We start from the raw sequence: 22413 nt of genomic DNA, 5'->3' as shown, positions 1-22413 counted from the left end.
GCCAGAGATTCCATGCACTATTATTTTATCAGATCACATAGGATATCCACACCCGCAGGTGAGCGGTGAATCCCCGACTACAATGCACTGGCTCCTATATGTGTCGCAACTGTAGCCAACCTCGTCACCTGATGACTCTCCTGGAGCCGGTAAACGAGTCAAAGCACAGCCCTAGCACATAGAGCCTCAGTGTTGTCACGGGTCGTAAGGACTAATTGTGTACAATCATAACCACGGACTTATCCTCTCGATGAATGATAACCATTTGGAAAGTCCGATGGAGGGTTGTTCGGTATAATCATCATATGACTACCCATCTGCATGTTTGGACATCTCTATGTCCTTACCAAGAAACGCAGTACACAACATCACAGATGCTAGTCTCGAGCTCAAGCGACCTTTATCCATGTTTTAGGCGGCTGAATCGACTAGGAACGAATTTAGAATATGCATTGTTTACAAATGAGTTTCAACATCGAATTACGATTCATTTTTATTAAAGCATAATCAAGAACTTTATATATGCTATTTGCATGGGTATACAGATAAAGTATAACAAGACCATAAAAAGTTAAATTATATTAAAATAAAGATTGTTTATTACACTTGAGTCAATAAATTCTCTAGCCAACCGTTGGCTTGCAGAGCATCTACTCTAACAGTTACACCCCAAGCATACGTCCAACAAGGGTGGTGCTCCATGGACATCATCCAGAGGATAAACATAATGAAGACGGGAAAAACTCACCCATCTACCTGGATCAATACCAGAACTCTTGTCCTTAGCAGGTGAGCGTTTTCCATGGTTATGACGATACAAATGCACACCATTCAAATATTACATTAGACTAAAGATTACGTCTTTTCACATGATAACCAACCATCGTAAGCATCCTGTTTTTATAGCAAACATTAGTATCAAATACAACGGAAGATTACGTCTACTCGCGGAATTTCATATTGAAAGTTTGTGGGCACTTTGTTCACACTCGTTTGGTAAATGTAGAAAAAAAGCTTGGAAAACGAGGGACCACAATTGTCATGGCTGACGGGTCTCATGTGGAAGACATAAATGCTTTACAAGACCATGATTACTTATACATCTATTGAGGACTATAAGCTTAAGTAACTGCAACGGCTCAATTACTTAGGGGAATAAAGGCATACAGCGAGCAGTCATCAAATGCATGTCGTACACCCCTCGAATGTAAGAATCTTGGTGTATAACTGTTTTCTTTTAAAAAAAAAAAATTGTCCAAGAAACCAAATCCTGTATGCAGGGTCGTGCCTACGTAGAGGCATGAGAGTCCATTGACAGGTCCATTTATTTTATGGGGCCTATAATTTTTTGAAAATTTTATTATATATTAGTATATGTTTTTCCAACATAAATATATTATTTGGGTTTTTTAATAACAAAGTCATTGTCTTCCTCAAACTTTATTCCACACATTCCAATATTCAATATTTCTTACAATTATATCATTAAAAATATGAATATTATAATAACTACTTTTGGTAGGTTGGTATCTCCATATTTTTATTACAAAAATAACAATCATTTTTTTTGTTAATTTCAATTTAATATTTCATGTATCTATTCTATTTTATTAAAGTTGAGGACATGATAGTAACCACCTAAGAAGGACATCAACTTTTTCTTCCAACTTTACTCTTATATGATAATAATATTACACTTTTGTTTTTTGTTTTTAAATTTCAACACACTTTTATTTTTATTTTTTTTATTTCAACAATTCAAATATCAATTTAGTCCCTCCATAATTTGTCAAATTTCACTTTAGTCCATCGATAATGATAAAAAAGACTGTACACACACATCGCGTATGTAGAGTAACTATTATTTCTTAAGTCTTAACCCGCATAAAAGAAAAAAATTGCTCTGCCTACTCAATGTTTAATTAGTGAACAAAATATTTTTGACTCTATTTTTTAACTCGCGCGATCCGCATGCGCATACACTACTAGTTCGTATGAAATATTTGACTACAGAGAACTTATTGAAAAAAAGTTCGCTATCCGCTTCTTGTCGCCAGCAAGCGGCACAGCCGCGCCTAGAATCGAGATTCATTTGGTGTTATTCGATTAATAGTGAATTCCCTAGAAAATCTAAACCATGAAGTTTCTCAATCTTTCTAGTAATCACGAATCTTCCGCTATATTCTTTATCATATCTGATTATTTTTGGCGGTCGGTTTTCCTTTTTTATTTTCTCGTACAAGATTGTTTTGCTTCATCGAACACTAAAATTTTGTATCATAGCACTAGACCAGTAGTCAATATAGTATCCGACAGTTCCATATGTTGTCTACAATCTGTTCGGCGAAATGTATAAATCTACTCTATAAGGTGATTTTTTTTAATTATCATTTTGGACATGTTTGATCTTTTTATTCGTTTATTTTTTATATTAATTTTAATATATTGATTTAATTCGAAAAAGTTGTTATGGAACTAAAAAATATGAACACACGATGAGAGAATCTTTTAAAAAAGTTATACTGGCATTTCTTCGAACAGGTTCAAAGCTTTCATAAAACATCCACTCTTCACACGGGCATCATTCATTCATCGTATTGCAGAAATACGTATCTGATTCAAATCCCATTCGCATCCCCACGCAATGAATCGTTTCCGCAGACCGGGCACCACTTTCATCAAGTGATTCAACAATTTTAATTAATATTGGAAAGGTGAAACCATCACATGGAACGCCCCTGTCTCTCAATAATTAAAAACAAGAATAGCTGATTCAACGAACCCTGAATTTACATAATCTTGCATCAGAGAATTCCATGCAAAATCATAAACGCGACGCGTAGACATGATTTGAGGAGAATAAGTGATCAAGGAGGTGATAAAAAAAGAATTAAATCCATTGAAATGAGGAGAAGATTTTGAGCAAGATTAAGTTTTTCCCTCGTTTGCTCGACGAAATAAGCGATTAAATCATCGACATTCAGAATAAATAAACTGTTCCATTGCAAGAAATGCAGTCAATCTTTATAAGAACTAAGCAACCTCCAAACAAAATCGAAGATGCGAAACGATCAAGAAATCCCCTGAACCAAGGATAGACAATTTGCTATTGCAGTGCAAAGGAGTGTCTCATTGTTCATTTGGTAACTTTCCATAACATGAAGATAGCATAGCGACCAACTTCTTGAAAATACATAATATTGTACCAATGATTTTCTCATTTTATGTGTTGCAACAACCTCAGATTCAAACTTCAACCATATAATAATTAAAATTAAAGCAATTCAATGACTTACAAAGTATTGACAGTCTCAAACAACTCAATACATCCTGCCAGTACATTTTGCAGAACCACAGTAACATTTCTTAATCTTAATATTTCCATTTGAATCACGCACCTGGTCAAGCGTGTAGTTGTAATGGTAAGTCAGCTCTTGCAAGGGGGGGATGTTCTCCGCGGCAAAAAACATCACATGGGGCATCCTCTTGTCATCGTGATCATATATCACATTTTGAGCATAAAGGTTGGGTGAACAGCTGTGATTGACAAACCTGCCAACATTTCCATATTGTCCAGCATCAATTGTATATCCACCTTCCGCTTCTCCCATAGATTCGACTGGAATTGCCTGTTCTTCCGCATTGAGAGAAAAGTCGCTGTAATTTTGACCAATATCAAAGAGATATTCATCATTTCCAACTCTTTGTTCAGCTTCCTTGTCTTCAAGAAGCTCGCCTGCATACTCACATATAAAACTTCCTGAAGGGACAGAATTTAGGGACCTTATACCCCAGCCCCTTGAATCTGTTTTGAATATCTCGAGCTTAAATCTGATGCCACGTTGGGTGACTCTGTTATAGCATGAAGGAGGACAATTACAGGAAGGGCCACACTCGAATACCAGAGGTTTGGCTTCGACAATAGCTCCGTTGTGATTGTATGGAATCTTACCGCCGTTTCTCGCTTCACATGGGCACTTTTTAGTGTAACCACATCTCCCTGTGCAATTACAACCTTCAGGGGGAATAGGACAGAACCAATCAGGATAAATCATCTTGGGAGTATAGTTGAACGGGGGCGGTTTCACATCATCTATAATATTGACAGCAGATATAGGGAACGGCTCTTTTCCTCCTGAAATATCACTGACACAAACACCTGGCCGAGTTCTGAATTTATTTGAATTCTTCAATTCCTTCCAGGCAAGTTCAGGTTGACCAGGATTCCTCCTCAACTCAAACATGAAAACCTGCTTACCCCGAGGCCCCATTTCCGTCCAATATCTTTTCACAGTGTATAGGCCATCATAAACATAAATGGAGACTGTCTTAGGTCTTGAATCAGCAGGATCAATCGTCTTTGTTTCCTTCCAACCACGGACAACACGAACCGGAGTCTCGGCTGATATACTATTCCTTAAAGCCAAATTACCTCTTTCTAGCTTCTGATCTTCAGCTTGCTTAGACTTCCCAACAATATTTCCTCCTTGCCCCGAGTATATTAAGACATCAGCATTCTCCAAATCATCAGAATAAGCCCCAGAAGCAACAATACTAATGGCAACTGGTTCGCCATTGACCTTCATCCAGTCTATACCAGCCTGATACAAACGGTGAATACCAACAATCGCAAGTTCGACCCTGTACTGAAACTCATCACCCACTTCAACTCCTGGCACTTGTCCAAACATCTGCTTATCTGTGTTAACTTCTTTTCCTTTTTGTTTAATTATCTTTGCAGAGACAAGATCGATCCTTATCATTTTTTTGTCAGATTTCCTCAAGCTTCCTTCCTCATTTGGCCTTGAATTTGCTTCCTCTTTTTGCAAGAGCTTCCGGCAAATAGCATGAAACAGCCTTAAACTTTCTCTTACTCTGTTACGGGCATCACCTTGACTTGAATGGTTAGGACCAAAAGGAGGCAAGCTGACTCCAATATCTTGCATTTCACGGATGGCAAAAGAATTTGCAGGTAAGTCTCCAGGATGATCAGGACCTGCCTTATCTGTTTGCATAAATCCCTCGGGGCTACCATCTTCATCAACCACAGAATCTTCTTTCTGCTTCATAGATAGTCCTCGCAGAAAATTCGATTCAGAACTACTTTTCTTAGCAACACCCTTCACCTTCTTTCTCGAATACAATTTCTGATTCCTCACTTTTCCTCCACTATTTCCTCCATCCGAGTTGTCTAAAACTATTTTCCCTTGTGTCCATGGACAATAAGGCGCTTTCATCAGACCATGCACCACCTTCCTCTCCACTTCACCTTTTAAGCTGAAACCACGGTGCAAAGGCTTCATATTATCGCATGTATCCGGTTCATAGACAATAATCTCCTTTCCAACTGGTCCTGCAATATCCTCATTGGTATCACCAGGAATTGCTTGGATCGGAACAGGTGTTAGATAGGGTAAATCTTCGTCATAAACATCATGATCTTCCTTGTGAAAGAAAATTGATGAACCTCGGTTCCCATCTGTATCATAGGAACAAGGAACTGCGTTTTTTTTTGTAGATGAATTTCCTAAACAATCTGCTTCCAGATTCCTATTTGAAGAAATCGCTATAGACTTAGGTTTCCCAGGAAAGGTATGTTTTTTTGACTTCCTAGCAGTTGATTCACCGCGAAAATCATTTGAAGATAGTTTTCCTTTCCTCCGTGGCCAAAGTGGTGCAGCAGGCAGGCCATGAACCACTAGTCCATGCAATTTGTCATCTGGGTCAAAATCATTGCGTGGAGGCCTTACTGCAGTTTCTTCGATATTGCTATCTTGTGGACCTCCATCGCATTCCTCAAAACTCACGAGCTCACGAGCTACACTGGCTCTATTCTCAGTTATATCGGTTTCATTCATGTTCTCTGATTTGGTTGTATTGGTTTCATTAATCTCCTCCAATTTTATTTCAACTTGTTTTACCCCATCGAGATAGTCTTTTCCTGAAGTATCAGTCTGTTGCTTTTGTTCAGTAGGAACCCAATTGTAAGTCCCACAACCAGGAGGGAAGTCACGAACAGCTGACACCCTTCTCGGATGGTATTTGTCCTTCCCCATAGCAGAAGCCCCTAGCTTAAATTGCCATAAAATGAAGTTGATGGCTGAGAAAAACCAACCAATGGGAATTCATGAACGGAAGCACCAGCATCTGACACGGATTTTGCCTCGCCTGCAATGGAATTTGGAATCGAAACAGATGCTTCCACCTCGCTTAACTTTTCCAACGTTGACTGGCCTTCAGGCTCTGTGTCTTCCTTAGAAGAATCAGACTCTGTAATCTTTGCAACACCATTCGAGAAACCATCCGTGGTGTTCATTTTCCCCACCAATGCATCCAATGATTCAGCTCTATCTAATTCAACGGGTTGATCTAATGCTTCAAGTGTTTGAACTTCAACCTCATTTGGCAACTCGTCGCATGTGGGTCCGATTTCCATCATCACTTCCTCTACATTCGTGCCATCTATCGCTGTGGCTGTAACATCTTCGACCAACGCATTCACCGACTCAACTACTTCATCGACAGGACTACTAATATAACCCGACCCACAATCAACCTCGGTGCTAGAAACTTTAACGCCACTAGGTCCATCATCCTTCACAATTTCAGAATTCTTTATTCCATCAAGTTTTAGGAATTTGGGAATGTCACCTATATCAGTCTCCATTGGACTGGATGCTAAGAAACTCTCGACACCATTAGCTATCGCAGTATGGGCCACGCGACAATCATCAACACCACCGCCATTTTCCTCATGCTTGGAATCAGCAGGTACAGCATGGAGACCACACCCAGGAGGAAAATCACGGACCGCAGATACTTTCCTGGGCTTGTATTTGGGCACATGACCATTTTCCAATGGCCTCTTGTTCGACACTTGCCCGATTAATCCAACATCTGAAGTTGAAGCCATTCTTTATGGTGAATCAATAACCTCTCAAAAATGAAGCTTTACCAACCCCACTGCTCGTCCATAGAAAACTTCGAAATCAAAATAGCAATCAATCAATCAACCCATCATTAATTAGGGCTAAGAAATGAAAATATAAAGAATCGATTAATCGGTTCGATACCTGAATCACGAGTTTCGGAATAGAATTCAGAATCCTATGATCATGGTGGGTGTGCATGTGTGCGCGTGGACATCAGAGAAAAGGAGAAGACAGGGTGCTGAAATTACCGTTCACCCCCTCGTAGTCTTGCGTGGCGCGAACGCGCGGTGTATAAAGATTTACCGGTTTTGGAAGCGGTCCCGATGATGTCAATTTTCGGTATGGATTTGGAAAATTTGAGAATTCTCATCTCATTTTTTATATTTGTTTTTTTTTTTTTTTTAGACATTGCTTATTTTAATGAGACTGATTATTTTTATATTTTTCTCACCCTCAATTCTTACTAAATTTATTAAAAATTTATTTTATTCAGTTTAATTAATTTAAATCTATATCTTAATAATAATAAAAATAAATAATATATTGTATGATTATTATTTAAGTAATTTTATTCCTATCATGGCCATGGTTTGACCAAAAATATTTTTCAAAAAAGTGGCTTGTCTGCCTACTTTTGCAAATTAGTCGATCACTTATAATTAATAAGGAGATTCAAACTTGGCTCGGATCTTCTAACCCCTCCGACCTGCTGGAGTAATATTGTTGTAAAAAAAATATATCATTCGCAGAATTATTTCTTATTTACTCTTTTATTGTAACTACGAGCTACGTACCTTTGGTTTTTGTAATAACAAAGCACGTAAGTTTGCATCTTTAGCTCATCCAGCTCCTCCGACTCCATACCCGTCCCTTCATTGTAATGCTCTGGTGTCAATTTGCTTTGTATGGCTACCCTTAATGAAGGGATGACTACCTCCATCGTGGTCGTACGCCAATTTAAACACTTCTATTCTAGTTGCAAGATTTTGATCAGATTTTGAGTTTGAAGCATCGGCTTGCCCGTTGGATTGTAGACGATGAGATGATGAGTTTATTAAAATTATATAATAATTATCCAAAAATTCTTTAATTCATGATCTTTTGAACATAGTTCCTTGACACGACGTCATTGATCAAGGAATTCGGAATCGATGAATAATATGTGTTCTACGGTAAACTCAATACATCGGTTTGCTCAACTTTCTTAATGGGAAAAACTTTCACCCACTCATTGAAAAACATGTGGCCACTATTATAAAAGAGTGGGGTTTTGAGGACGATGAATAATTTTTCCAATCCAACCAAATACATGTCTGATCCTCTAAAAGATCATGGTTTCAATATTGCATGCATTTCATAAGCTATAATCTAATAATCCTATGAATACTACCATGTTTTTTTGCATTGTTGATACTCTCTCCTATATCTAATGCAATCTTTTGTGATTTATGGCCAACTAAAGACATGCATGCATAGGGATTAGTCATCTCGTTTTTAATTGTTTTTAATTCAGGATTGATGAGCTCCGCACACATCTCCTTCATTAACTTGTTGTATTATTTGCATTGCTTCTAGAAATCTTAAGAACCTCAACAACAAGTTGATCTACTCTTTTTCTATATAACTCTCCTTCAACCATAATATATTTAATTTCTTTCATCTCCAACACATATGCCATTTTTCTACATAGGAACTCAATAACTTCTTTGATCTCATCTATCCAATCTGCTGCCAAATCAAGATCAATATTGAAATTATCAACTTGTATTCCCCTTTTCAAAATAGAAGAACGATTATTTCTTTGCACCTATACCAACTTGTAGGTTGGTATGTGAGTTCAAGAGACATTCTTAAGTTATAACCAATTCCATCCAACTCCCCAACTTCCCAGTTTTCCTTCCTAGGTACATGAAGAAAAGAAACTTCTTCCAAATCATCAATAAGTTGAGAAGCAGCTGTATAACATAGTTCCAAAGAAATACTCGTAACCTTGACATTTTTTTGAGCACGAGTTAAGAATCTCCCAAAATAAATATTTTTTTGCTCCAAAATCCTTTAAAATTTCAAGTCCAATGACCAATGCTTCATATTCGGCCTGACTATTTGTGCAAGGAAAGTATAAATAAAGGACAACGGTTTTTACTCCCGAAAGAGATGTAATCACCACTCTTGCTCCCGATTTTCTCTCATCACTTGACCCATCAAACTTCAAAACCCAAGTTTGTGCCTCCACTGTATATACTGGAATATCAACCTCTGACTTATTTCTTATCTTAATGGCAGGATGGTCTGCTAAAAAGTCTGCTATCACTCGCCCTTTCACTGACTTTGTGGAAAATAAATTAACGAAAACTCAACTAACACTAATGATCATTTCCCAATTCTCTCAGATAAATTTGGTCTATTTAACATGTAGTTTGGGATAGCACATACACATTAGAAAATATAACATAATGCATAGATTTGGTACAAGCATAATATAAAACCAGACACATTTTTTCTACATTTAATTTAAGTATTTAATTTCTCATGTTGTAAGAATTTTAGTCAAATAATATATAGCCTGCTCATGACCCTCCCGTATGATTTAAGCTAACAAACAACTAATAGAATCATGTGTGACAGATATGTATAATTTGAGTCTGGTCTAGGGAGAATCAACACTAGAGGTTTGGACATATACTCCTTGATCTTGTCAAAAGCTAGTTGATGACTCTCCTCCCACTTGAACTGATCTGAATTTAGCTTTAGGAGCTGAGAAAATTCCTTAGTTTTACCTGCCAAATTTGAAACAAAACACCTCAAAATAATTTAACTGCACCAAGAATCTTTGTAGCTCCTTTTCATTCTGTGAGGATTTGGCTTCTATTTTTGCTTTAACTTTTCTTTTGTCCACTTATATTCATCATTGGTGCACTAAAAATCCCAATAAATTCTGAGCATGTACGTCAAAAGCACATTTTAAAGGATTGAGTTTTAAATCATTTTTTCTCATCCTCTCAAAGCTTCTTTTCAAGTGTTCAATGTGATACAAGGCATTAAAGGACTTCATCATGATATCATCAATGTGTACCTCCACATCAAAGCCCAATTATATAATGAAATATAGCATTCACTGCCTGTTGTTAAGTTCCACCAGCATTCTTCAAACCGAAAGACATCGCAAGCAATTGAAATGTGTCAATGGTCCCAGGACATTTGAAAGCAGTCGTTGAAATATCATTCTCTAAAATCTTGATTTGATTATAACTAGAAAAACCCTCCATAAAATACAGTAACTCATTTTTGGATAATGAGTCAACCAAAATACTCGTGATAGACATCACATAATATCTTTAGGAGTGACACAATTTAAATCTCAAAAAATCTATGAACACCCTCAACTTATCGTTCTTTTTCTTCACGGGAACAATGTTCGCAGACCAATTTCCATATCGTTCTGGTCGAATGAACACGAAAGTTGTACCTTTTTAAAATAAGCACACGGATTTAGTGGTTGACTTGAACACAAAAATTGTACCTCTTATTGGAAGTATGTAACGGTCATAACCCAAAAATATTGTCAAAATTAAAATATTTCAGACTATCTCAGTTCACCGTAACACCATATTTAAATATGCTACAAATCGGTTGAGAATTTGGAAAACTTGTCAAAATATCTCACAAATATATTTACTCCGGAAAAATCCTGGCCACACATAATGATTGGAAGGTCAGCCGCACGCTGGAACATTAGTACATGCGCAACCAAAATGACGCAATTCTGGCCACCTTCGATCTCTGCAACAATATTCGATCATTTGACCAACTTTAAGATTTTTTGGAAATGTCTATTAATTAAAATTAATTTTCTAAGGTTTGAAAATTTTTTTTATCTAAACCCAATATATAAACAAAAATGGCTATAATATGAAAAAAAAAACCTCTAATTATGGCTCTAAATATGATATATCAATCCGTTGTATTTTTAGGAATTCATTTAATTTCTGAATGAATAAACGAGCTCTGACGGTAAGTTATAAGATGAGAATATTACTACATTTTATTTTAATAAAGTCTTTGTCTTTTTCTTGGAAATTTTCAATTTGATTAAGATTGTATCACTTATTATAATTGTTGGACTCGGTGTTTTTTATTCTAAAAATATCTCTCAATTATTTTTTTTTAAATTATAATTGGAGAAAAAAATTTACACAATTTTTCATACTTTGTATGGACGTCAGTCAATAGCATTGCCACAGTCTCAAGGGCAAATCCCCAAAAATATGGTGGCATCAGTTAATCACATAGATCAAATCATGTTCATCAATGTTCGATTACAACGTTCTGACACGCCATTAAACAGTGGTGTGGCAGGAGAGAGGTCCACTGTGATAGAATCTAATTCTCTTTAAGATAATCTTGGAATTCAGTACTCAAGTATTCTCCACCTATTTAGATCGAAGTGTTTTAGTACTTTTCTTAGTTTTTTCTCTATCTTAAAGGTAATGAAGTATGATGCCCATATTTGGTGCTAATATTTAGCGGATCTCATACATTTGTAAGGATCGAATTCAATATATGATATACACATTCCACTTTCCATAGGAATTTTCTTAGCAAATAAGCTTTGGTCAATTTCCTTTTGGACATGACTCACATGTGTTAAAAGAGTGTGTTTGACAAGTCAAACATGTCATCTTCCACTAACTTGTGCAACCTTATTTGAGAAAAATGTTCTAATCTAGCATACCACAAGTGTGCTTGGTTTAGACTATTTTGTATATGTTTGTTTGTTTGTGAAAATTACTTGGACATTGTTTAATGAAATATGGTCATATTCTTTGAAATCTAGTTATTGCTAAAACACTTCTGACCAAGAAAATTTCCAGTGTTCAAACTTCTTACAGTAGAAACAAACATGTTTTTTTTATCGGAACTTTTGCGACTTTTAAGTATTCTTTGGAGTATGCTTCTTATTAAACTTGTTTTTTTTTTTTTTTTTTGTAATGAGAAGAACAATTCTTTTTCTTATTTTGTGGATCGCTTTTCATCCCAGACGATGAGTCCACTGGAAAACATTTTTTCTTTCTTTATGGTGCTATCATAAGTCGTAAGCATGTTCGTTAGCTCTTCAAGGATAGCCTCTATCTTATTTATATCAAAGTTCACCACAAAATCCGTCAAATGAGGAAGTCAGTGCAACAAGATGATGTCATCATAGAACTCATTGAAAATCACCAATTACAGGTCCACCGCCTCTCAATAAGCCTAATAATATATACACCACGTTCATAGGCCGAGACCCTATATTGAATACGTGTAGTTCACTCGAGTCTGAGTATCATACAACTCTTGAAAGTAGGTCTGGTTAGCTTGTTTTGATCGAGTATAACAGATATTGGATTACATGACGAAATCGTAAATGTACTGAATATGAAACATATAATCATTGCCGACTATTTTAAAATATATTATAAAACATAATATATGGACTTTTGTTTTATAAATTATCTCTCACTATTTTTGACATTTTCATCATTATTTGATGTAAACGGCAAATCGTATTTTTTTAACGAGTATGCAAGACCCAATTGCTTAATCATGATCCAGAATAATATTTGTCAATAATAATTTCCATAGGTAGAGCCTAATTGAAGCTCATGCAATCCTTACATAATTTGCATCACGTTTAATGACAACCCAATAATATGACGATGTTTATTTTCACGTGTCGAGCTCGACCCATCAATGCCGAATCTTAATGGATTGTCACCATGAGATCTCCCAATAATTAGTCATGTAATTCACATCCAGTACATAAGTGGAAATCACAGATTTCTGGTGTCTGAGCATCCCCAATCATATAAGTAAGATACTGACTGTGGGTACCATTCGTCATGCAACCGTTGATGGAAGGCAAGAAAATATTAAACACTTTAATTTTTAGACCGTTGTGAGGAGAGATAAAATATGTAGCATGTCAAATTTAATTGTCGTGAGGAGAGATAAAATATGTAGCATGTAAATTTGACATGTATTGTCATATTTATAATTTTCATGAATCGAATTAGAATTCTATGAGGACTCTTACTTTGGAGTTTTTACCTTGTCAAAAATCTCATTCAAGTTTCCACTAGTAGTTTTGTTTGGGCTAAAAATTAATATTAGACAAGCCTAAATTAAATTAAACATGCCCATGTAAATTATGCAAGCCCATCAAGTATAGCAGATCAGACCCTATTAATTTAAACTCATCACGGGACGTTGAGAGGGAGAAGGTTGTGGGAAGAAAGAGAGGAGAGATCGTGGGATGGAAAGCGGAAGAACATGGATCATGGGGGAGTGGAGAAAGATCCCACAATTGCTAGAAGAAAAAGAATCGGCCGACACAGAGGGAAAGACAGACAGACTCTACGCAAAAAAAAAAAAAAAAACTGCAAATACTCTCTACAGAGTTTCAATATTCAAACACTAGTTTTCAAGTATTTCAGTATATTTTCTATCATTATAGGTCTTATCGTTTCAGATTCATCAATTTTATATGTTAAATTTTTATGTCTTGTAAATTCATATCGTTTATTGAAAATATAGACAATGTTAGGTGTTTATTCTTCAAATTTCAGTAGTTTTCTTTGTTTTGGCGTCATATTTGTTTAGGAGATTAGAACCGATGGTCAAATTTAGGATTCGCTTTCGTTTGATAGTTAGAAGTTAGATTTTTTTATTGTTTTTATACAAATCGATGCATTTTTGCACTTGGCACGCCCGCAAATATCTATATTGTGCAAATAAGTTTATACCTTGTCAAACCTCTACTAAATTTTTATCTAACTAAGACTCCTACTAGTTAGAGTTGTATTAGGATTCTCCAACCTTATAATCAAATTATCCATGATTGTGGTTTCATCATAATTCCAATTGATGATCAGGCTGAGACGATGACAAAAAAAACGTTATTATGAAACAAATTGAAAATTCTACTGGTTTATTTTTTTCAACTTCCAATTTTGGAACTCATTAACTAAATTATGCAGTTGCACTCTCGTAACAAAACTAGCAGTCATGTTAACTTTCACAACTTTTAAATATTGAGTTCACTTATAAATATATTTACAAGAAATATATTTGACCTCCATCAAAACTCAATCATCAAATTCAACTCATTGAATTCGACTATCTCAACATAATATAGAATTCAATATTTGTGTGACACTTAATGGTTGAAAAATACAACTAATTGTGGTTCACAAGTCATGGGATTCGATATAACATTTATCTTTTATACGAGCTTACTCTTATTAGCCCATTATGTGCATCAACCTCTTGATCAAAAGAACTTCAGAACTCAAGTCTCATTGTATCCATCGGATCATGGTAAGAACGTTCAGTATTATCTCCTCATTATCCCCTAGGTATCATTGATAGTGTATGCAAGAACCAATAGGTTATGGTTGACGTACAATACGGTCCCTTCAACTCATATATCCTAATCAAATCTGCAAACATTGATATATTGAGATTTGCCTATGAAATTGTTAACGATATGATGTATTTTTGAGTAATCATAGTGTCATTGTGTGTAAGAAAACATTTTTCCTTAAATCACAATTCATACTCCGGTCAGAAATTCATTATACTATTAACTTATCATATCACATAGGATATTCACACCTGTAGGTGAGCGACGAATCCCCGACTACAATGAATATTCACACCTTTCTGTTGTCCCGAATCAAGAGACTAATGATGTTCAATTATAGACCAAGACTTATCTACTCGATAAGTGATAACCACTTGGAAAGTTCGAGGGAGGATCGTTCATTACAATCATCATATGATCAATCATCTATATGATTGGACATCTCCATGTTCATACCAATGAAACGTGGTGTTACTATCAAAGATGCTAGTCTCGAGCTCGAACGACAATTATCCTTGTTTTAGACAACTGATTCGACTATGAACGAATTTAGAAAATACAATATCGTATAATAAATTTCATGATCTATATTGTGAGATAGATATTATGGTATTATAATATTCAAGAACTTTATCTACGTAGTTTGCATGTGTATACAAATAAAACAAATATCATAATTAGATAAAATAGTAAAATATTATTAAAATAAAGATTGTTTTTACACAGAATCAATAAAATTCAAGCCACAAGTTAGTTCGCTGAACATATACTCTAACAAATTTTACTAAAGTTGCAATTTTTCATTTGATTTCATGATTATTGCAAAGAATTGTTGAATGCGCAACGACCGCCCTCTCCCAAGCCAATAATTGACCTTGCATGGAAGTTGGGAAGATTCGAGTACAACCATTGTTGTGAGGTATAGTTGTTTGTTATAGTGATAAGTCATTCATCCATATATTATGTATGCCTTGGTGTATAAACGAACTTGATAGTTGCAATGAGATCAGTGGGATGATAGCAGCGGTTATGTCATGGCTTATGTCTGGGATTCGCCTATGTTTATGTATGAGAAGGAGAAGGACAAGATAGCTGGTGTTCCGCTAACATACAGGCCTCCTATCCCTATCCCTATTCTTTATGAAGGCTGTTTCATTCACCTCACGAAATTTATGAAATAGTCACAAAATGAATTAAATTAAATAAAACTAAAAATCCGTTGAAAGGTCAAAATAAACCAACAACTAAAACATATGTAGTCACAAACCAAAACATAGTAAATCAAAACACAAAATTATATACAATAAGTTATGTTTAATCCTATTTCAGTATCGGTTCCATCTCCCATGACGTTGGGGACCAGGGGGTAGCTGATGGGTCAGCCACCCGCCACTTGAAGGTGGACCCGGCTGCTGGCTCGGCATGTCAACCATACGTTGGCTTGGCAGGTCAACCTGCAATGGCGGCTTGTGGCTTTGAGCCACCAGGTATGGCTGGCTGTGAAGCTGATTTGGCAGTTGCGGCTGCCACTCGGGAATATCTTCGCCGTCATTCCATGGTTTAACGATACCGAGGGTCCTATCATCTACCAAGCTCCTACTCGGTGCACTACCACCACTTTGTCCATATTTTTTGATAAGCTCTCTAACTTGATCTACTGAACGCTGAGTAGAATTCACGCCAGGATCATGCAAATCCTGTGGCAAAATCCGGGCCACTGATGGGTTCAAATGCCCAGAAAAATTGAACTCTGGCAAGTCGTCTTCGATTTTTGCTGCTCGGGCAGTAGACATCAGGCCAAACCCAGGTGGTATATCATCATCCTCACCGGGTTGAGGCATTAGAGCGGGACGTGCAACTTTGGATGAAGCGGATGTTAAAGCTCTAGTCTCCGCATTAACGTTAACTTTAACATTAGATGAATCTTGCATCTTCTTATGAGGGTCGAATGATTGTTTTTTCAAGCTGTGTTTGTTGAATGAAGATGAGTTATTAGGTGATACTATGCTGCTTTTATGAGCCTTTCTCCACACAACTACACCAATTAATAGTGCATTTTCGATAGTATTATCAGTCTCGGATTGTTTCATGGGTATGTGTTCATTAATCATATTGGTCATTTTTGCGGTCGGAGGGCATAGATAAAGCTCGACGCCAGCAGATGTTTCCGCATAACCCAGCCTCTCGTCCGCAGCAAATGAATCGATAGCCTTTCATAAAGAATAGAATCACGTCACAAAATTAAACGATAACACTTGGCGTAGCCCACATAAATTTTAAATAACGTGGAATGGGAAGTAATGTTACCTCAGAAAGGCTGGAATGCGGAGTTTTAGATGATTTGTCCCCCAAAACAAACTGCAGAACCTGAAGATAGAGTAGTTTGATCAATGAATTCAACAAGTAAAATGGACATTTTACGGTAACCTAGCTTTAATGCTTGAAGATGGATTCTTTACTCCTTTTTACTTTCGAAATAACATTTTAAGATTTAAGACGTCATTCACAAAGCATATTCGGAATTTTCACGTTCTATGATTCAATTCTTGTAGTGAGCTCAACTATGTACGGGTTAACTTTCAGAATAGCCATTGCTATCCAATTGACATAATTTTAAATTGGACTGAAACGACATCAAATAACAACGGTAGTTCCATATTTAGACCATTACGCACAAAACAGAAAAAAGAAAAAGAAAGAACGACACCTACTCGACATTTTGAGTACTGCCCCATTGAATCACAAGCAAACGCTTGCATCAACATTTTAAATTAATCAAATAGCAGCACCAAAAATATTCGCTGCTGCTGTACATCCACATTCCACACTAATACTAGATAAACAACACTACACATAACCAATAAGAGACCATGTGGATTAATACGAAAACAGAAGACCAAGTTAAGAAAAACAGGTGGTACAGATTAGTTGCAGAGAAGAGGAAGAAAAGGCATCGGTATACCATGACTGCACGAGTTCGAGACATAGGGAGCTCTCGAAGAAATTTTTCAAATGAGTCAAGTCTAACTCGTCCCTTGATCTCAAGAGAGGCGGGCCACTCCTTGGTAGATGTCTTCTCACCACTGTTGACAGAAATGAACAAATGAGGGAAAGCAATGAAGTACTTAAGTACATTAACTTTCTTGATAACTTCAGAAGAAATTTATGATCAAACATGCATGTCAGTATTGATCTGCATGACAATTACAAACACAAGGCAACTGAAGAAGTGAAAAAGAGAAGAATCAATTGTTTTACAGTACAAACACAATGCAACTGAAGAAGTGAAAAAGAAGAGAATCAATTGTTCTAACAGTAATTGGTCGTAAATTTGTTCGCTGGGTATCAAACACATACCAAATTTGCACAAACTTGCACATTCTAGAACACAAATCACAATTTCTTTCACCATAACTAAAGATAGGCCACAATACGAAGTCATAAGCAATCTTCAGACACTACAGAAGGATGAGAGTTCTAGGATGGGACAAAGAGAACTCAACTAAAAGCTTAGCTTACTGTAAAGGAAAAGAGTCGTAATGATAGTATTAAACAATCTAAGATTTAGAGTCTGACTGGTTAGACTCATTTCATGTATCTTATGCACTTAAAGAATATATAAAATATTTCAAAACTTATAGGTTCTTAGATTTTATCTAATTTTAAAATTAAGCTTTCAAAACATATAATAAAATGAAATTTTGTAGAAGGAAAAAAATTGAAAGGGAAGAGAATTAAAATAACCGATAAAAGGATTGATATAATGACAAAAATGGATTTGAAGATAATTCAGAAAATAAAAATAAGATTTGAGATTATTTAGAATAGAACAACTTACTATTATCTTATAATAAATTGGCACGATCTTCACTCTTCTAAAAAGATTTTATAAGATCTTAAATTTTTTCACAAAAATCTTGTTTCAAGGACTTTCAAATAACTTATAAGCTAGCCAAAAAGGCTCTTATTTCTACACTGAAAATAAGTTTAAAATGGGTAAATATTGGACAACAGCACAGGTAACTTGAATCATGCAAAAATTATTTTCAAACTAAATTCATGCAATTTGCGATAAAACTCCAGTATGTAGCATAGCAACATACAAATAACACAGCATGAATCAATGGTCACTATTTAGGCTTTCCACCTATAACATATCAAACCTTTGAAATATGCCACCAACATTGATTGACGTTGATATATTTAGCTGAAGTATGCCCTCCCAGATGTAGCTAACCCTTGATGCATAACTAGGAAGATATTTTTGCTTTCCAGGACTCCCACTTGACTTATCATTCATAACTTCGAGTTTCTTGACAACATCTGAATTTTTGGTAGAAGCATCTTTTGGAGAAACTGAAGCATGATCAGGAGCCCGAGAGTTGACAACCACCTTGGGACTTTCTTTGTGTATCATGAGGGTCTTATGTGTAGCGTCTGGAGATAAATTCTCAAAAGGAGGTTCAGAATTTAAAGACTCCATGAATTCATCCAGCGAAACAATTGGAGGTAGAAATTCTGCATCCTTCAATTCATCAACCATCATTCCTTGCATTAAATCAGCCCCATCAGTTGGAATAATCAGGCTACCTGAAAAATCTTGAATTTTTGAACTCTTCTGACCTGCAGCATTTTCTTTATCTTTAGGACTTGCCACAGAAGGAGGAGTTTCAATCTTCTTTTGTGGATGAGGTTGTGTCAATACAGTATTTCCACCAGAAATTTCTGCAGAAATTCCATCATCACGCTCAATTTCTAATTGATATTCACCCTTATGTGTTTTCTTAACCAAACGTCTAATATCCACTTCAATATCAGGTAAAACTACCATTTGGGCCATCTCTTCTGCTTTTGCCACGCGCCACTCCGATAACTCCTTGGAAGCAAGCTCTTCAGCCGACATTGAGCATAATTTCTCAGGAGATATTTCACCAGACATGACACGTTCTCTCAGTTCTGGGTTATTACGATCTTTCAGATTGAACAATAGAGACCTGCCCTTCTCTTTGTACTTTTTGTTCACACCACCAAATAGTTTAAACAGTTCAGATTCGATTTTAACAGCCACATTCTCCGGTGTTGGCATTTCTACGACACTCCTGTCACTGCGACCCATAATTATTAACTCTTCAACAGGCTTGAGCTTTTCTGAAGTTCGAGCCTCCAGTCCTTCCCTCATCTGGACATCAAAGTCGAATGCCCAGGAGAGTCCATTTCCCCGTAAAAGGTCATCTTTAGCGAAGAAACTATCACCAAACGGAATGTCCTCATCAGGTAAAATGGAGCCATACTGGAAATCCTGAAAAGCCTGATCATCAACCCCTCTGTTTCCACCTGTAGGAAGCTCATCAGATAACACTCGACAATCATTGGTTGCGCCGACTACATCTGATCCTTTTGATGAAAAATCCTCAGAAATACAACCTACAACAAGCCCTTTTGTAGCCAAATTGGATTCAGAAACTTTCGAATCCACAGGCATCTGAGGCATATTGGGTGAATTAATTTGGTCTTCCTGGGTATTCAACACCTTGAGTTGGCTCATATCCACAACAGATAATGCAGCAGTTAAAGATTCCCTCATTTTGGATCTTACAGCTTCAAAGCCATCCTTGCCAGTTATCGATTTGTTTTGCATCAGTTTTTTATCCACCAAGGGTTGAGCTCGCAAATCAGGAGCCACCAACTTTGACTGAATTGTTGAAGTTCTCCTTTGGGGTGCTGATGGCTGAAGAAGTCTTGTTGAACCAACATGAGCTCCCATGTGTGATTGACGCTTGCTAGGTGGCAGCGATTGCTGTCCAGTAGAATTGCTCATAAGAGGTTCCAGATCAGCCTTTCGTTTAACTGGCAAAAATGCCTTGTCTCCAGATACATGACCTACCGTGTTCGACAGCAAAATTGGGCTCGATACCGGATTATAACATGAAATTGCATTATGTCCAACTAGGTTGTTTTGCATAACTGATGTATCGAACCCAGGATTATATGGTACTGGGCCTGGCACCACCAAACCCATTTGCTCTTTTGATACGAAGAAAGGATTCGATACAGGATTATTCAACACATGACCTACCATTTTCATTTGCATGCCTGATACCGGTAAGTTCAGAGAGCTGGACGAATGCTCCATCTAAATCACCTTCCAACGAGATACAGGCAACTCAAACAATAGTGCGGGACACAATGGACTGGCTACTCAGCTCAAAATTGTATAAATTAGTTGACACTCAAAGATTTTACCTGCACAGGAAAGATTCAAATGTCAATGTCAATGGGGAAAAAAAGAAAAGCTTTTAGCAAGTAAATTTATTACATTTCGTTCTTTGGCTAACCCAACAAATCGATGAAGTTATCCATAATTTATATGCCAAAGAACAAACAATCAACATGGATAACATCGTGTATTTTAGAAAAAAAAAATGACCTGAAAATATGTAACTAAAAGTATACATTCTGTATCAACACTAACAATAAGAGTAAATATAAAGAAGAATTGAGCCACTCAATCACCTAGGAAATAAAAACTATCATCAAAGTCAACCAAGACAGGTTAATAGCCATGACATTCAGGAATCAGAAGTCAAAAAAATTTAATTAGTTACACTTGCGATATCAGGCATAGAAATATAATTTACAAAATATGTAAACAAAATCTGACACGCAGGGCCATGAATGCGGTAACTTCAATAAAAAGAAAGCATAGAATCAATCTGTATCTATAGAGAAAAGTTCTCAAAGACACTAGGCGAGAATGTTATCATTATCCTGCAATGACGAAAATAAAGTCTTTGCGCATACAAAATCAAGGAGGAGTTCTCAAGGAGACTAGGCGAGAATGTAATCATTATCCAGCAATGAAAAAAATAACTTCTTTGCACATACATCAAGGAGGCCAAAGAGTAGAGCCAAACTAGTTCACGGAAAGGTCACTCATGGTACGCAGATATAAAAATAACCAAATCCATGTTTGGGAAAGCGTCTAACCATTTAACCATAAAAAAACCTGCTCCATAAAAAATGCAAATAAATAAAAATTAAAGAAAATGAAAGCCATGTACTTGCACTTTAACATTTGACAGAATTTATCAAAACAAATCTGAATTTAAAAAGAGAAACCAACCAGTTTGTCTGATTAAAATATTAGTGTACAGAAGCAAAAACTAAATTAACAATCCAAACCTAATTATTCCAAATCTCGGATCAATTACAGTAAAAAAATCTCCTTTCAACAAAATAAATAGAGACAGAAATCTTAAAATCTACTCGACCACTTCATTTCGATCATGTGAACAATATCTGATTACCCAAAATAATTGAATTACCAACCCAAAGCAAAAACTCAAAAAACACGCGAAAAGATTAAATCTTTTTAACCTTTTCGAAACCTCAAATCACAACCTCAATGATTAAAAGAATCTTATAACTCAAAACTATTGAAATAAACATCATTCAATTATTTGTAAAAATAAATATACTCCACTCTGATAACACAACAAAATCCACAAAGGTAAAACCTCATCTACAAAACATGAAGATAAGAATCTTACCGACCTATTGAAAAAATCTTGAAATCAACTAGTAAACAGACATGAAACTGCCGACGCCACCGAAAAATGAAACCCTAGCAAAATCGGTGCACATACCGAATTTATATACAATATTTGGGGCAATTTGCAAGGACGCAAAATCGTGTGCACATATCTCATATATGCTTTATCGTGATACGTTTTTAGTAAGACTAACGACTTTTAACTTTACACCAGAGAAACAAGATTTCAAGAATCTGTGTGTGATCTAATAAACACGTGCAATATATTTTAAAATTGATTGAACAAATGCTGATTTTGCTAACTCTATTTCTAGATTTACACAATTATTTATAAAAAATGGTTGACAATAGTTAATATTTATAATAGTTAAATAAAAGTATATTAGTAAAAGAATAAATAAATACTACTAAACAAATACACTTGATTATATATATTTGATACGGTGTTTTTAGAATCGAACTGAAGCAATCAATTCGATTGACTATATATGAAGCGTCCACTACTCGTTTTTCTTTAAAAGGTACTA

General features: G+C 36.0%; 2 protein-coding genes across 4 annotated transcripts; both read right to left on the bottom strand.

Moving 5' to 3' along the window:
• Positions 1-3174: 3174 nt before the first annotated feature.
• Positions 3175-6061, bottom strand: LOC142543038 (histone-lysine N-methyltransferase, H3 lysine-9 specific SUVH6-like). Its single transcript, XM_075650008.1, has one exon. It carries the CDS (start codon positions 6054-6056, stop codon positions 3321-3323), a length of 2736 nt encoding a protein of 911 aa, XP_075506123.1. The 5' UTR covers positions 6057-6061; the 3' UTR covers positions 3175-3320.
• A 9492-nt stretch (positions 6062-15553) lies between these two features.
• LOC142543037 (uncharacterized) lies at positions 15554-22001 on the bottom strand. Of its 3 annotated transcripts, none has more exons than XM_075650006.1 (5): positions 21885-22001; positions 18498-20577; positions 17297-17417; positions 16642-16701; positions 15554-16544 (listed from the first exon to the last, which is right to left on the bottom strand). In XM_075650006.1, the coding sequence occupies exons 2-5, from the start codon at positions 20465-20467 to the stop codon at positions 15660-15662; spliced, it is 3036 nt and encodes a 1011-aa protein (XP_075506121.1). In that variant the 5' UTR covers positions 20468-20577; positions 21885-22001; the 3' UTR covers positions 15554-15659. The 3 variants fall into 3 exon arrangements, with proteins under 3 accessions (XP_075506121.1, XP_075506120.1, XP_075506122.1); XM_075650005.1 differs by having other exon boundaries at positions 21889-22001; XM_075650007.1 differs by lacking the exon at positions 21885-22001 and adding an exon at positions 20651-20727.
• Between the last annotated feature and the right edge of the window lie 412 nt (positions 22002-22413).

This window comes from Primulina tabacum, chromosome 4 (assembly GCF_025594145.1).
Source record: "Primulina tabacum isolate GXHZ01 chromosome 4, ASM2559414v2, whole genome shotgun sequence".
Lineage (NCBI taxonomy): Eukaryota > Viridiplantae > Streptophyta > Magnoliopsida > Lamiales > Gesneriaceae > Primulina > Primulina tabacum.
This window is presented reverse-complemented; position numbering and strand designations above follow the sequence as displayed.

Coding starts and splice junctions, on each gene's coding strand:
- LOC142543038 (XM_075650008.1), bottom strand. CDS start 6,056: ATGGGGAAGGACAAATACCATCCGAGAAGGGTGTCAGCTGTTCGTGAC.
- LOC142543037 (XM_075650006.1), bottom strand. CDS start 20,467: ATGGAGCATTCGTCCAGCTCTCTGAACTTACCGGTATCAGGCATGCAA. Junction 17,418..18,497: donor GTTGGTGGCATATTTCAAAG/GTTTGATATGTT, acceptor TTCTGTCAACAG/TGGTGAGAAGACATCTACCA. Junction 16,545..16,641: donor CGCATTCCAGCCTTTCTGAG/GTAACATTACTT, acceptor TCTTTATGAAAG/GCTATCGATTCATTTGCTGC.